The sequence below is a fragment of the Cuculus canorus genome, chromosome 1 (assembly GCF_017976375.1).
Source record: "Cuculus canorus isolate bCucCan1 chromosome 1, bCucCan1.pri, whole genome shotgun sequence".
Taxonomy (NCBI): Eukaryota; Metazoa; Chordata; class Aves; order Cuculiformes; family Cuculidae; genus Cuculus; species Cuculus canorus.
This window is the reverse complement of record NC_071401.1, coordinates 122,903,814-122,920,668: the sequence shown is the minus strand read 5'-3', so window position 1 is coordinate 122,920,668 and position 16,855 is coordinate 122,903,814. Positions and strand designations below refer to the sequence as shown.

Sequence of the window (16,855 nt, the reverse complement as noted above, 5' to 3'; positions counted from 1 at the left end):
TTCCTGGCTTCTGGTTTGTGTTTTTTTAAGTAAAGAAATGACAGTGCCCTCCTTATTGAAAGCAGTAAGCTATAGGAGTGGAGAGAATGAGCACATTCATTACTCTGGGGATGTGGTTGAACAGATGGGCCTTCTGTGGGTTTTCCCGCTGATGCAAGTTGAGAAATCATGCTGGTAACACTGTCCTGTTACTGCTTTCAGCAAAGTCATGCTGAAGCTTGCATTGCTGTTTGTGGCAGTGGGTGTAACTGTATTTGTACAAAGATGAGCACAGCCTTATGGAATGAACTTTCCTTAGAGTCAAAACTGGATTTCCTTTCCCCTGTTAGAATTCTTCCAACTTTTTAAAAATAGCCTTATTCTAGGATTCAAGCTTTGATCTTTATAATCAAGTACTTCTCATGCAAAACTCATATTCTTGAACTAGCGGTTTTTCAAGGGGAAGGGAACAGAAGGTTGCAGTTGTATATACATGTTGCTTGCTTGAAATAAAAGGTTTTTGGTTTTATGTCCAGTTTTTGTTGTGTTGATCTTGTGCTAGGTGTGCATGGGCTTTTAGTTTCTGGCTTTTTTTCTCACCTATGTGACATGACAGTGGGAAGGTGGTTGTGACCTTTGATTCTTTAGACTCCAGAGCAAAAAAAAGTGCAATTGGTAGTTTGTTACGCGTAGGACTTTTCTGGTTTCATGCTGTGTTGCCATGCAGTTGGTGAGTTGACTTTGCTTCACTGATCACTTTCTCTCGCTGAGTTTGGTTTGTTTTTTTTCAAAAATAGGAAATCTGTGCTTTATCTTTATTCTTCTCCTAGCTTTAACACTGTTGGAAGGATGGGTGCAGTCATTATTTCTCTGCCTGCTGTGCCGCATGTGTTCTGAACTAGCGATGAATAGGCTGTGAACGTTTGTATGGGTCACTTGGTCTGCTGAGCCTCACAGGCTGTGTGAGGAGAGTTTAGACTCTGCATTGGATAATGTTTTCTTTAAGGTCCTGGAGTCTGAGGAAATGTAAGTGGACTCAAATGCTTGCAGGGGGCAAGCCAGGCTGTTAGACTTGGCTCTGTGCTGCTCGTCTTCTCTCCTGTCCTGAGGTTAGGAGTTGTGCCCATGTTGGCTTCCAGCCTAAGGGAAGTGGTTATAACTCTTGGGGGAAGAAGTGTTCAAAGCCATCTGCGGTGCTGCAGCTGGCTGGGGTGCAGGACCTGGTACTCCTCCTGACATCTATTGTCTTGAGGTAGAAACTTGAAGAAAGTAATTTATTGTTGAATAAACGTGTGTCAGGGCTTAAACAAATGAGAATGTTAAAAGGTGGATGAGCAGATTTGTGGTAGCACGTCCAGCCTGAGTAAACTGTGGAAATGGGGCCACAGAGTAGGGAGCGGGGTACGGGTTGGTGGTAGTTAAGTGAGAATGGAGTGCTATTTAAGTGAGGCCAAGAAAAGAAAAAAATGGATCCTTGTACAATTTTACACAAATTCTCTAAACTTAAAAATGAAGCATCTAGGCCTACATGAAGGTATAAGCATGCTAGATACTTTAGAAGGTTTTTGGAAGGAAGATGGTGAGTGGGATGCTGCAGTATCTGTGTGCAACAGGTACAGAAAGGATGCCAAACATCTCTATAATTAAAGCAACAACCGAAAGCCCTTGTTCAAATTACATTTCTTGCTGAGTCATTTGTTACTATAGGATTCCTGTGGAGTGGATTCGGGGCTTGATTTGGGGAATGGGAGCTGTTGACTGTGTGTTATTTTGTGTTTAGTGTGCCTGTGAAGGAGGGTGTGAAACCTGGCAGTAGCAGGAAACCTGACTGAACTCTAAAGGAATACAACTAAATACAGTATGCACCATCTTTGTCCCTTTGTGATTCACCATGAGCAAAAGCAGGCTTTACACCTTTCACAACAGTTGTAAATTGAATTTCTGTATCAGGAACAGTGTGGTCAGCAGGACCAGGGAAGTGATTGTCCACCAGTAATCAGTGCTGGTTACATCTCAAATCCTGTGTTCAGTTTTGGGCCCCGCACTACAATAAAGACATTGAGCTACAGGAACATGTGCAGAGGAAGACAGGAAAGCTGATGAAGGGTCTGGAGTCTTAGGAAGAGCAGCTGAGGGAATGGGGATTGTTTAGCCTGGAGAAGGGGAGGCTGAGGAGAGACCTTATTGCTCTCTAAAACTGCCTGAAAGGAGTTTGTAGCAAGGTGGGTGCTGGTCTCTTCTCCCAAGTGATGGATGATAGGATGAAACGAAATGGCCTCAGGTTGTGCCAGCAGGGGCTTAAACTAGATATTAGAAAATATTACTTCACAAAAAGAATCATCAGACACTGGAATGGGCTGCCCAGGTGAGCCTCCATCACTGGAGGTGCTTAAAAGAGTTGTAGATGTGGCACTGAGTGATGTGGTTTAGTAGTGGGCTTGGCAGTACTAGGTTTACAGTTGGACTTAATGATCTTAAAGGTCTTTTCCAACCTGAGTTATTCTGTGAATGTGACTTGAAACACCAGGTTGGTATTTTGGAGCTACAAGGTTTATTAGTGTATAACTAACAGTTTTGCAGACTAATGCCAGCCATGCACTATATAATAAGTCAAAAAGGAGATGTCTGATTGTGTCCTCTCTGACTTTAAGCTACCAAAGTCTTATGTCCTCAATGCAGGTGACTGATCTAGTTGACAGCTTATGGGATCAGTAGTGAACCTGTAAGACTTTCTAAGGATAGGCAAAATAGCCAGTCGTTTAGCTGCTGTAAGGTTTGGGACTGATAATCTCTCAGTGTGGTGCTGCTCTCAAGGACAGGGGATTTATTTACCAAACATAGTGCAGGCTGCACCTGGGTTGCACCATCACATGGGACTAAATATTAAGTGCTACTGGTTGAATTAATTAAGTGGGGAAATTGGTGGAGTACCTGTTTACACACAGCCGGTTTCAGTGCTGAAAAGCTTGACATGTCTATTTTTCTTCCTCACAGACTCATTTTGTTGTAATGCCTATGTGCATTCTCCCAGGAAAGAGTCTTACTGCTGCTCAGGTGTTTTCTATGCACTTGCTCTCTTCATCCCAAATTGTTTTGGGCCTTGGCATCTCCCTTATAATACTTGTGTGGCTTTCCCCTTACATCAGTATTGGCTTTTGAGCACACATCTTGGATGAACCCCAGCATCCCTGAACGGAAGGTGTGTATTCTAATTCAAGGCAAAGCATGAAAATAACTTTTCTCTTTGGAAAATTAGTAATGCTTTGTGAACTCTTGTTGGGTGCAAAACTGAAGATGCTGTGAAGACAGTCTGCAGTATCGTGGTGCTCTCAAGGGAGCAAGGAAGATTTGAGCCTTGGTAGTTCAACCATTTTGCAAATCTTCCTTTTGAAAAACAGCCTGAATTAAATTCTAGCATGCCTGAGAGATCTACCTTTGAGAAGGCTGTTTTTCTCTCTACAATGTTATGTTCAGTCCCAGCAGAAAAGTTGTATAGATTCTAATGAGAGCTTTGCATTTTTGCTGCTGTGGGTTTAAAGCTTCCTATCTGTGTTCCAGACAGAAGTCACAACGGGCCATCCTTGTGGCGCTGGCCCGGGCTGCACTGCACCCCCAGGATATGCCTCTGGGGTTACTGCAATGCCACTGTTTGTTCTGGGACATGCAAGAGGAAGCACCTTCTTTGTCCTAATGTTGCTAACATTATGTTTCTGAGTAGTCTGGCCCCGGAATTTGCCTAACTGAGGAGTGAAATTAATAACCTCCTGGTTTTTTTGTCACTTTCTTTGATCTTGCTGCAAAAGTTTTTTGTAGTACTGAAAGGCAGGAGTAATTTCATTGTTGCTTCTCAAGGCTTCCTCTGATGTAATACATTGCTATTCATAGCAGTTCAGTTTTGTCTCACAGATCTTCTGTAAAGTATCTTTCTTGTAAGTGTTCACAATCTTGATATCCCAACTCACCATTATGTCAAATGTCGTCTTGGAAAGAAGGGCTCTTATAATACTGTATTTTTTTAGCAGGGGCCTAAAGGTAGACAAGTTGTTGGTGGGATCATCTAGCAAGTACATGGCAACGGTATGAAAAACAGAACTTGGCTCCCCAGATTTTTACTGTAGTGCTTTTGCTGTAAGATCATCCTTCCCTCTTTGCAGAGAAGGTGAAGAGGAAATAAGTTCTTCATTTCCCTGTACTTTTTGCAGCTGAGCCTTGTTCTGTTTCAGTCCATAAGATTTATTTCTTCACTTAAATAAGGGATCACTGGAGAGAGGTTTCCCTGTTCCACTTAACCTGTAACAGAAAGCATCTTTCTGAGTGGATTGTACCCACAGCCTGTGCAAAGTTTGATTTGTTTTGCTTCCTTCTTACCTGGTAACCTGTCAAGATGGCACAGCCTTTGCTGCTCTTAGGAGTTGTACCATTCTGTGTTGTATGTGTGTACAGTCTAAGACCCTGATGAATTCTATAAGGTTGCCATAAAGCGTTGCTTCAGCCTCACCCAGTAGATGGAGATATTCCAGAGTACTATTTGTAGAACAGGTGATTAGTGTGTCTTTAAGCGAATGGTGCCAAAGGGAATGGCATGTTAGGCAGGGCAGCTGCATGAAACACGACCACCCTTGAAACCCTATCGCTACTCCACTGCCCCATGCAGGCTGACTTCATACTGCTGACTGACCGTGCAGGTTGCGTCAATGCCTGAAATGTAACTGCTTGCCGGCAGCAGGGCAGACCCTGCCTGTGTGACTGATAACACGTTACTCAAAGCAGGGAAGAAATGGCAGTTAGGCATCTTTTCTGTAGCCGACCATGGAAAACTGAAGTCAATGGGTCCCTCTTGTGCCTGTGTCCTAGGTTACCCAAGTGGAAAGTGTTCGCTTTCCTCTTTGTGCTAAATGAAGGTCTGGGGCAGTTCCAAAATGCTCTAAAAAACTAAAATGTGAAATGATGTTTCCCAAGGATGCTTCCCAACAGAATCTGTTATCTATGAGGTGGGAGAATTTTCCTTCAACTAGGATTTCCCTGTAAAATGTGCTACCAAGTCTTAGAGTCCCAAAGTTTTAGGCAGGATAGTCTCCCCTTCATGACAGATGAAGTTGGGTCCCAATATCTCATTTACTCTAGCTATACCCCTTGCAACTGTTTGCTTGTGCAGAGTGCTTGACCTTGTGATCTAAAATGCCCTCATGTAATGGAGCTCCCTGGAGCAAGGGGAGGCTGTGCTGCAGCGCCTGGAAAGTGTTTCTTGGGAACCAGCCTCTCGTTTGCCAAGTCCCTTCCACTGCTATGAACAAGAGCAAGAGGAAAGGGTGACCTTTTCCTTTTTTGTGCTGGGTGAAAGTCACTGTCTTGCACGACTGCAGAGTGGTGCAGAGCCCCACATGTGTCTGGAGGCTGCAGAGATAAGCTCGTTATTTTCCCTTCTCCTTTTTCCTCCTCACACTGCACTGGGCTTATCTGGGCGCCTGAGTTATGTTAAGTAGCTGGTGCGTGCTTGCTCTCTGTTCTCCTCACTGCTTTCGCTCCTTGGATTTCAATTCCAAACATGGTTATCCATTTGGGGTCTCTCTCCTTTCCACTGCCAAGTGATACACATTCCACGCTCAACACCAGCTCCCTCCGCTGCTCTCTCACGGTTGCTATTTCCATTTGCTGGAGGGCAGGCGAGAGAGGCAGCGCAGAGAGATCTCTGTTCTGTCTACGAGTTTTCCAGCTAATGGCCTCTATTATTTCTTTGATTGAGCTCTTTTGGCCTTACATTCACCAGCTCCTTTTCTCACCGGTGTGGCTAAGGAGGGGACAGGCTCCTGGTTTGTGAACCAGAAAGAGGAGAAACCAGCCCTTTTGGGATTTTTTGGGGGCAGAAACATTTGGTGGCCCTTTAACATGTCGCTCTGAGGCGTGCTACTGTGGGACCAGTCTGGAATCAAGAGGAGGAGGAGGAACAGCTACCCAGCAGCTCTGATTTCAGACCTCTGCAGCACCTTTTGTGTATGACAATACAATCTGAGCGTGGGACGGCTGGGGAGGGTGGGCAGTTGGGAAGGATGAGTGCAAGCAGCCTCTCTTGGGACCAGGCTGTTCTCCAGCCTCCGGTGTGTGATGCTTGGAAGGAGATTACGGAGGGAGCAGCCTACCAGCTGGCTAGTTGCATCGTCTTCCTGGGTTACATGGGGGGAAGTGGCGTCTTTGGGTCCCTCTATATCTTTGGCCTCCTGGCCCCAGGCTACTTTTGCTATGCTCTGTGGGGCTGGCTGAGCGCCTGTGGGCTGGATATCTTTGTCTGGAACACGCTGCTCGCCCTCGCCTGCTTGCTTCAGTTAGCTCACCTGGCTTACCGGCTCCGTAGAAACACCATCCCAGAAGAGTTGGACCTCCTCTACAAGACCATGTACCTGCCCTTGCAGGTGCCCCTGGAAGTCTACAAAGAAATTGTGAAGTGCTGTGAAGAGCAAGTCCAGTTACTAGTCAGAGACCAGAATTATGCGGTGGAGGGCAAGACACCCATTGACCGCCTCTCATTGCTGCTGTCCGGCAGGTAAAGGCTCTCCTGTTTTTGAACAAGGTCTGACAGAAAAGCACTGTGGTTTATTGTTGTATTTTCCCCCTCCATAGAAATTGGAGTGAGGGTAGTTTTCTTTTTCTGAAAGGGCTTAGAGGTACAGGTCGGTTTGTTGAGAGGGAGGTAACTTGCTTTTGGGGGCTGTTTTTGATTTTTTTTTTTTCTAAATTAGAATATTTCATGTAATAGTTTGCAGAATGAAGCTGTGTGCAGTGAAGCAGCCAATGCATCCTTGCCTGTGATACTGTTGGCAAATCCTTACCTCTTTCTGTGACATTTTAAAGTGATCTTGTTTCTGGTGGAGGCGGATCTGCTAGGAGAGTGTTTGTCAAGGCAGGAAGGCAGTGTGTCTGGACCTTTGGCCTCTACTGGTACCAGGCTCGCGTCTGTGATGTGAACAGCTGTGAACTGAGTATGAGTCCTCAGTTCACCTGCTACCCCTGGCCAGTAGTGTTCCACTCCTGTTCTCAAGACACCAACCCTCAAGACTCTGAAGTTTTTCACTTTGAGGGTCTTTTTATCAAAAAAGAAAGGACTCCGCTGAGGTGGATCCTGCCTCATCAGGCCTCTTTCTTTCCCAAGATGATGTCATGCATACATAATGTTCCTTCCTCTGGAGCACAAAGGAGGACCTCAGGGACCTCTAGATAGTCACACTGGGGATACGATTATTGAATGAACTGTGCTGATAAAATACTGGCATATGTTCACCTGCGATCTTGTGGCACACTTTAATGAGCATATCTCTTAAGGATCTGCAAATTCCAAATGCATAGAAATAGTAATGGTATCAGCTTCCCAGCTGCTGCCACGTGCTTGGGACTAATGTTAAGTGAGAGTGGGAAAGAACTGAGATCTGTGAACAGGAACAGTGTTGAACTGTAGGAGGTGTGTCCCACAAGGATTTTCCTTTAAGAAGACAAACACTGCATCACATAGGGCTTGTGTTTTACTGCAGTGGTCCATCCCCACTGGTAAGGGAGTGTGTAAAGAAGGGCTGTCCTTCCTTTTTTTGATGTTTGTCACTTTTCTAGGGTGCGTTAAGAGCATCCTGGGACCACTGACCAGTGCTGAATGGCAAGTCACTGAGAGGAAATTGGGTACAAATGATTCCACTGGTGTCTTTCCTCTTACCAAATGTCAGTGCTTAGCACCTTGCTCTGAAGTTTACCAGATCTGCAAATAACGTTACTATGGAAGAGTCTGTGCTGTCTTGCCCTGCACTCTATAATCTGATGCTGCTCTGTGGGCATGAAAGTGGTGCAACAGACGGTAAGCCCATGATGTAGGAGCAGTCATTCTGCTCTCTTTTGCAGTGGGAAGTCCGTATCTTGACTGTTATGGGATGCTATATGGAGAAAAGTTTGGATTTGCATTTCCTGGTACCCGCTCTGTTGCCTTGTGAGGTCCTTGCTGACCCAGCAAAGCATTGCTACTGTTACGGTGCCTCCTCTTAAATTGAACAATAGCAAGTGAAGGGGTCTTGGAAATGCAGAATGTGCCTGGATCTGGAAACCTGCCTTGTGATCCCTGACCCTCGCAGGCAGTAGTTCTGGCTGACTGGAAGCCAACAGTGAACTGAGCCTTATAACTCCTAAAAGTAAGAATTGCCTTTGTGCATTGGCCAATGGGGGAACGCGCTGACAGGGAGGCAAGAGGCCCCGAATTTGGTGGTGCAGGGCTATGAATAGAGCTCCAGATTGCCCTGTCTGTGCAGCTCTCTCTCTGCTCCCACAGCAGAGCTGGGTGCGAGCTCAACCTTGACATTGCTGGACAATTGTAGCAAAAGTAGGGGAAAGGGATGCCTGGGAGGTCAAGAGAGATTGAAAGGGGATGTGGAGCAAACTATAAGCTTGCAGTATGATGCGTCAGGAACGATGACCAATGCAGTTTTCGGCACTTCTGAGTGTAACGTCTTACCAGCATTGAGGCAACCTTGGAGACAGGAAAAAGACACAAGTACAGGGAGTCACAGGCTGGCTTAGAAGTACCTGAAAAGCAGCAGCAGTCTTGCGGGCTGAAAAGTCCTGGTTTAGGTCCAAACATTGCACCTGTGAGGGTTGGCTTTGTAGCAGGAAACAGAAAGCAGGTGGGATATGGGGAAGTGGCAGCAAATACTTCCCACAGAGAAAGAAGGGACAGCCCCACAGACTGGAGCAGTTGTCCCACAGAGGGTATGAGACACGTGAGATGAGAAATCGTTTTCCCTCTGGTGGCACTGGCTGCTTGCACATTGCATGAGCTGATCAGGTTTGTTTGACATTTATTTTGTGGCCTAAGCCTGTGTGCTTCACCCATCGTCTCTGCAGGATACGAGTGAGCCAGGATGGACAATTCCTTCACTACGTCTTTCCATACCAGTTCCTGGACTCTCCAGAATGGGAGTCACTGCGACCTTCTGAGGAAGGAACTTTCCAGGTAACTACACGTGGCCCTGCAGCCATCCAGCTTCACTCCTTGTTGCTTCATTGCATGTCTGAGAAGGGGATAGAGTGGGCTCATTATGCCATTCAAAGGGTAACTGGGAATATATTCTTCCCCTTCGTCATGGTTTAGGTAGCACAGGTTGATGCAGTCAGCTGTGTTTACCTTTTTTCTACCTTCCTCTAAAGACTTCAGTGTGTGCTCTTAGTATCAGCTGATAGCTGGGAGGGTGGAGAAGGGTGCTCCTTCGAGTTTAGCAGGGAGATGAGGTGTCGGATTGCTGGCACTCTTCCATTACAGCAGTTCCTAGTGCCTGTATTGATGCATTTGCTCTGCACGCTGCTAGCAGGGTGCATCATTCCAGCATCAGGATGGCACCCGTGGCAATACGCAGCAGTGATATAAATCCATAAATATCCCGTTCCTTACAGAAGTTTCTATGATGATGGTGCTGTGCTTGGGGTGCAGAAGTGGAAAGGATGATTCACACCCTAATATGGTTCTTTCTGAGCAGAAGAATCCCTTGCTGAGAGGACAGGCCAATTCTTATTTGCAGCAACTGAAAGGATTTTGCTCTTGCTGTCAACACCCCACAGTACTTGTTTGGCTTTCCTTCTGGAGGAGATTACTTAAACCTACATCTCTCTGTCTTTAACTCACGTCCCAGGACAGGCTGATCCCTGCCAGGATGTCAATCTAGAATATGTCAGTTAGGGCATATGGGGAAGGATTTTGCTAATCCCCTGAGAGCCTCAGGAGCGTCATGAGGGAATGATGATGCTTTCTTCTGAGGGCAGACACATTCAGACTTGTTTAAGCCAAGGCAGCTCTCCAAATCTGTTTTCCTTGGGCCTAAATTTGGCCCATATGTGAAAGGTCATGGTGGTTGCTCCCCAAAATTATGCCATTGCTAGCGATCATGGTCTTGTAAGAATAACAGTTGCAGGAGATGGCCGAGTGTGTGATTGTGGCACAGGGCTACAGCTCGTGAGCAGAAATAAGGATGTCAGGCCAAGATAATGGGGTAGAAAGGGCAAGAACAGCACAGCTATGCTACGCACGGGGCTATCTCTCGCTCTACACAGAACTTCAGTCCAGCAGCAGATTGCTGCTAGCTCCTGGACTGTATTTGCCTAAGAGTTGAGCAGGAAGAATGGTGGCTACTCATTGCTCCTGAGCAGGGAAATGTATGCTGGATGGCATGCAACCTGCAAAGACATCTGCATTGTTTTCTGAGCTAGTTTCTGCGGAACTGAATGTTCCTGGACATCCTGAGTGTCTTTATCTCTAGTGTGGGGTACAGATTGGGAGCAAGCTGGTGCCAGACTGTACCAGCCCTGCCAGCACCACAGTCTTGGCCCCTCTCCTGCTCTATGAGACAGGTCTGGTCAGGAAGGCCAGCTGTACCTGGAACCAGGATAGGGAGATAGAATCCTAGGTGGGGAAAGGCTGGAGCCATGTGCTGGAAATGCCCAAGACCCACATCTGCTTACTGAGGAGCATGAATAAGTAGCAGTCTGTGTGAGACCAGCATTCAGCAGGTGAGACTTGACCAGTCCATATTCCTGGCAGGACATTACTCTCAATGACCATGCTTAGCCATGGTGATGTGCTACTTTTGGCAGCTGTTTAACCCACTAGTCCCTCTTACCTGAGTAGTTAATAAAATTCTGAGGCATGTCAACCTTATTCCTAGCATCACAATCATTTGGTTGATAAAGTGCATATTTGACCCTGGGGCTTTGCTGGAGAATGTCATGGAAGGTTTTTCTTGCCCAAGTTTTCCCTATGGCTCTTGTATTGAGCAGTTTCAATCCTGTGGCCTCTGAAAAACGGCAGAAGTGCTACTCAGTCTACAAGAAGAGCTGGTTTCGTTGAGCTTTCTACTTTGGCTGTGTCTTCTGCCCACAGGGCTACTGACCCCCAGAGCCTGAAGGAGTTGGGTTTCAGGGCTGGCACTTTCCCCCAGAAGGCTGAATTATGGGCCCTGCCGATGCTGGAGCACTTGTGTCAGAAGGGATTAAGGAATGAAATCTGTCCTGGTGTCTTGGTTAGAAGACAGGTTTTCTTATTGCAGCTCACTAAATCTGTCATGAGAAGTGAAGGCTTTCAGTCAGTGTGCCAGAAGCTGGTTAGGAGAATGAGATTCTGGTCATTTCAATTTCCATGTGACCCTTCCTCTTGCTTGCCTTGGCCTAGGAAAGTTCTCGGGTTTTATCTCCTATATTTCTTTCATAAGGCAGCTGCTTGCATGGCGGTGGCATTAAATATCAAACTCAAGGACACACACAGGCAGCCAAGCCCTGTTCAGCTTCCCGGTGGCCCTCTGCCATGGTGGCTGGCCAAGGAGACCCCTGGATATAGAGTGAAAGGGAGCCCCAGGATATTTTGGCTCTGGCATTTGTTCACATACCAGTGTCTCCATTACACTCGGATGTTCTTCTTTGGCCCAAGGCTGTTTGACCCTTCCTATCTTTCTTATCTTTTATTATCATTATTGTTAAAACCCTTTTATTTCCTTTTTCATTGAGCTGTGACATGCGTCCCTTAAGGCCATTTGGCCCTACAGGGGGCAAAGCTGGTGAGACAGGATGTCCCTCAGGTGCAGGGTGACCAGGTAAGCCTTCTAGGTAGCCCTTCCCACAGCCAGGGCCTTCTTGGAGCAGGAGTTGTGTGACCCAGGTGCAGCCTATCATAGAGCTACCTGCTTGTGATTTGGACTCTCTAGACATGCAGAAATGCTCCCATCTCTGTAACGTTTCTGTAGAGAGGATAAAGGCGTCTCTGCTCCCCTGCTCATTTCAGCTACTTCACTTGGGTGAGCACCTAGCTCCTTGGGGAGAGGAAACGGAGGTGGGTAAGGATTTATCCAGTAGTTCAGCTTGGATGATCTGGCGCTCCAGCCCCACCATCTCCAGGGAGAGCAGGCATCAAAGGACTTGGTGGCTGGAGAGAAGCATGCAGCCCCAAAGTGGGTGACCCCTGCCCAGGCAGCGGGGGTTACTCCATTCCCTCCCTGCCCCACAGGTAACGCTGACAGCCGAGACTGACTGCAGCTTCATCACCTGGCCGAGGAAGAAGCTGTATTTCTTGCTGAAGAAGGATCGCTACATTGCCCGGCTCTTCTCATCCCACCTGGGCTACGACATCTCGGAGAAGCTCTACTCCCTCAATGAGAAGCTCTTCGCCAAGTTTGGCCTTCGCTTTGACATCCGCTTGCCCAGCCTCTACCATGTCCTTAGGCCAGCCTCCTCTGAGGAGGAGCCGGAGGACTGCGAGGAGCAACTGCCTGACTCTTGCCAGGCTGATGCCTGTGAGCCCCCTCCACAGCCACCACCACCACCACCAGCTCCACGCCCCCGGGCATCTCGGCCTGACAGTGACCTGCTGGGTGAGGACTCCACCAGTCTTGTCTTGGAAGATTTTGCTGAGTTGCCGGGGTCTTTTATGGACTATGTGAGCGAAGGGGAGTATATGAAGTGAGGGCACTCCTAGCATGAGCACGCCTCACCCTGTGTGGGACCCCCGCGTAAGTACCCACTTGTGGAAGCAAGTTCTTCCCGTGATGCAACTGCCTGGGCAGAGTGGCAGCCTCCAGCCTCTCACCGTTGCTTGCTGTGGGTTTGCTCTTCTGCAGCACTTTTTTGCCTGCAGCCCTAAGTAATCCCAGGAAGTGGGCTTGAGCTGTGTGGATTTCTTAAGGAGAAGCAGCAGGGTGAAGGGTCAACTTCAGGCACCAGCTGCATTGTGGGGTGCAAGGGATCGTAACCCTGCCATAGGAAGCTTTTCCTTGCCCCATCCTCTCTCCATCCCTCAGGGGAGGCAGAGAACTGAAACTGGTGTCCAGACTGGTGGATGGTACATGAATGCCTGAGGAGATACCACAGGGCTTGACCTGGTTCGCCATGAGGTAGATCTGTGCCTGGAGAAACTGCAGGATTGAGCTGAGGAACATGTCTGCAGATGAGAGAGCAGACAACTCAGGAGATGCTGACGGGGGTAGAAACAGCTCCAGGATTTACAGCAGATTGATAGATGGGAGTTGCTGTACACCCTGCAAGTGCTCAGTCTGGGCAGCGGGAGAAAACTTGGAGTCCTTCCTCCCGCTGCCTGCCACAGCTCATCTTGGCACTCGCTCTGTCCTCCTTGTTTCTGCTAAGCTTCAACTCAGTATGCAACCTGCACCGTGTGGTATAGCTCTTGCTTCCAACCACCATGGCTGGGTTGGTGGGCTAAATGTTGTTTTAATCTGCCCCAAACTCTGCTTTCAGGTGAGTGGGAATGAGATACTTCCTTCCGAAATGCCAGTTCCTTACTCTGCAAGGGACAAGTTCCCAGGGCTGGTGGATGTTGAGGCAGAGGAGCAACACAGGCAAACAGAAATAGAGGGGAGGCTGGCTTGTGCTTGAAATTCATCTCCAAGTAGCCAAGAGAGAAATTCTACACTGAGCTACTTTTAGCCAGCGGCTGCCTGCCAGCTGCTGCCTGCCAGCTGCAAACCCCGAAATGTGCATTCCTGTCACTGTCCTATAATAGCTGCTTTCTGGCATCCAGCTGCTTTCTGGCATCCAGTTGCCAGAAACCAAGCCTGGGATTTCTGTCCTAGAAGAGACCACTGCATGTGTCCCACTTGCGTCTGTGTGGCAGCAAGGAAGTTGCAGGGCTGAACTGTATCTAGGGACATCATCATCCAGTGAGGATACTTTAATGCAGTGCACCATCGCACCATGGTCTTCCCTGCACCCTGCTTCGGGGCTGCAAATGCTTGGGTTGTGGGTTCGCTGGCTGGGAGCATGAAGCAGGACACGGTGGCTCCGGGAATGTACCCTGAGAAGTCTGCAGTAACCTTCCCTGCCCTGCAGTGCTTCTCCACCAGCTTCACCGCTGTGATGGCAAGGGGACTGTCTCTCCTGGGTGCTCTAAATGAAAAGGCTGTCTGGGTCATACAGCACTTGGTATTTGCAGGTTTGTGGTGGAATAGGCCACTTTTGCTCTTTTGTTCAGTTGCTGTTGTTAGTTTTTGAAAACAGCACTTTTCTTTCTGGTGACTAATGATAGGACTGAAGGAAACAACAGGAAGATGTGCCAAGGGAGGTTTAGGTTGGACATTAGGAAAAGTTTCTTCACTCAGATGGTGGCGGAACAGCTCCCCAGGGAAGCAGTCATGGCACCAAGCCTGACAATATTGAAGAAGCATTTGGACAACACCCTCAGAGACATGGTGTGAATTTTGGGCTTGTTCTCTACGGGTACAGGAGTTGGACTCAATGGTCCTTGTGGGTCCCTTCCAACTCAGGACATTCCATAATTCTATGTTTTGTACTTCTTGTTTTGTATAGTTCTGCTTTGACTTGAGTCACATGCCTGTTCCTGTACTTCTTCTATGCCTTCACAGTTAAAATCTGGGATATGAAGAAATTGGCCAGGGAAGGAACAATTGTGTTTGAGTTTGCTTGAATCAGATAAAAAGTCTGTGAGAATTTCACTTATGAGTTTTGGTTTTTGGTTGTTTTTTGGGTGAGTGGAGTCGGTTTATTTTTAGAGAGGCAGAGAAAGGAAAAACAAGAATGAAAAGAATAAATCCTTGTTTTCTAGGTTAAAAATCCTAGGAATGTGAAGTCTGTGATTTTGATGGTAGACTGCTGGAGATGTGAAATAGCAGCTTTTTCATTCCTTAATTGGAGACGCTGTATCAGTTACAAGACAGCCATCCTCCTAGCTGTTAGGCATGTTTGTTGGTTAAATGCAATAAAAAATTAATGCAGTTAGTGTTGTAAATATGGTGAAGTCACTTTGCTTATACTTCGCTTTTATTGTGTCTTCTCAGCAGAAGATATCCATTCTCAGGCCATTGACAGAATTCCCCTAGTAGATCAAGCTCTATCAAATCAGAATTTCAAATGCAATTTAAAAAGAAAGGAGACAAGGGACACCGTAGCTTGATTTTTTTTGTTTCCACCTGTTTTTGGTAATGAGTCAATGCTATAAACATACAGGCAAGAGGGGTGTGTGTAGGGGAAAGCTTGTGCTACACAGCACATAGCTATTCTTTTAAAACATAGAATTATGGAATCCCTAGGTTGGAAAAGACCTTTGAGATCATCAAGCCCAATTATACCTGTCTGCTACTAGATCATATCCCTAAGCACTTCATCTACCTGCCTTTTAAATCCCTCCAAGGATGGTGATCCAACCACCTCCCTGGGCAGCCTGTTCCAGTGCTTGATAACCCTTTCAGTGAAGAAATTTTTCCTGATGTCCAATCCGAACCTCCCGTGGCGCAGCTTGAAGCCATTCCCTCTTGTCCTATCACCTACCACTTGGGCAAAGAGACCAACATCCACCTCCCTACAACATCCTTTCAGGTAGTTGTAGACAGCGATAAGGTCTCCCCTCAGACTCCTCTTCTCTGGGCTAAACAACCCCAGTTCCCTGGCATTGGAACATGCTGGAACATGTTGGAAGCTGGCAGCTTTTTTCTTTCTAGACCTTGTGAATGAGGCAGTATCAAGGTGTGCTGATACATGCAATAGAGATGTCTGATAAAAGCCCAGGGTTTCAGAGGCAAGTATTTAATATGGGAAAGAAGGATAATCTTCCTTGTCTGTCAGCCTGGAGAAAATAGTCAGTGTGGTATTTCAATTTAATTTAAGTATTTAGATGAGGAAACACACACTGTGTTTAGCGTGTCCAGAACAGTGGAATGAGTGCTTCCTTGTTACTTTGCTCAACACTTGGGTGTCCTAATCACATCATGTCCCAGAAGCAGAACAGCAGTTGCCACATCTGGACAGTATTTCACAGTGACTTGAGAATCTAACTACAAAAATTAGTGATACAGAGGGACTGCAGTTTTCCCTTCTGGCCAGGTACTCGTCGCAGCTCCATAGATGATTTAAGCAGGTCTGCCATGGCCTAGGGAAAGCAATTTCATAATTTTCCCCTTAGAAGTGGTGGAAAATGCCTTATTAAATGGAAATAGTCCCTGTAGCGTCATCTTTCAAAGTCAGGAAAGCTGCAGTTGCAGAGATCAGAGCTCCCCTGAGGTTTTCCCCAGGTCTGTGCTCTCATCTCCTTTCCCAACTGCTTCCAACCTGGGTAATCACCTTCCAGCACTCTAAATTCTCTGTGCTGAAGTGCTTCTGTGGATCACACTCATTTTCATTTTCTGTCTGCAATGGCCACCTTGTAGTCACAGTGCAGGAGGGCAATTCTTGAATGCCCAAAGTGCTGCAAAGATCACGTAGAAGAAAATATTCCTGGGAGATATATTGGTCCACTAGTCTAATCAACTACTTCCTTCAAAGAGTTTTTAGTCTGCTTACAAGCAAGACAGGCTGTGATATCCTACTGATGAGCACTTTTTTTTCTCTGAGGAGAGATATTTCAGTGACTTACAGGCTGCCTGTTTAAAAGAGGATTGTTCAAAGGTTCTGTTCGAAACCTGCTTTAACAGTGTACTGCTATATAGCTCAATGCTCCACAGCAAACTAAGCTGTATTCCTTGCATGAAAATTCAAACAACAAAAAGCCACTTGCTTTTTCACCTTTTCATATCATATTTGCTGTAATTCACTCCTATCAAGTGCTTGCAAGGTGTGGAGCTGCTGCTACTTAGTTTTATGCAGTCACCTCTGCGGGTCTGGCTTTCTGTCTGGTGGGGGAGGTGAGTGAATGGGTGCTTGATGGCATGTAGCTTGGTATCTAAGGGAGTAGGAACTGGTTTATCCCACTTTGAGGGCAAAATCAAAGGAGCTGTGTGCTTTTAACTTTGTTTTAGCTGCCACAGGATGGGTGGGTAACTCCTTTTATTGAATTACTACATTGAACAATTGCAGAATTTCGCATGCTAATTTAGGAGGGGAGAGGAGTGGAGAAGGGCAAGTAACA

At 46.8% G+C, this 16,855-nt stretch overlaps 1 protein-coding gene across 2 annotated transcripts in view; it reads left to right on the top strand.

The window, feature by feature from the left end:
- The first annotated feature begins 5,563 nt into the window (after nt 1–5,563).
- POPDC2 (popeye domain containing 2) overlaps nt 5,564–16,855 on the top strand; it is a 14,512-nt gene continuing 3,220 nt past the window's right edge. Inside the window, exons 1-3 of one of the 2 annotated variants that reach the window (XM_009556996.2) lie at nt 5,564–6,517; nt 8,851–8,959; nt 11,993–12,356. In XM_009556996.2, coding sequence (XP_009555291.1) covers nt 5,973–6,517; nt 8,851–8,959; nt 11,993–12,356 — 1,018 coding nt within the window. In that variant the 5' untranslated portion in view covers nt 5,564–5,972. Of the gene's footprint in view, nt 6,518–8,850; nt 8,960–11,992; nt 12,495–16,855 lie in introns of both variants that reach the window. The other variant, XM_009556995.2, reaches the window with a different exon arrangement.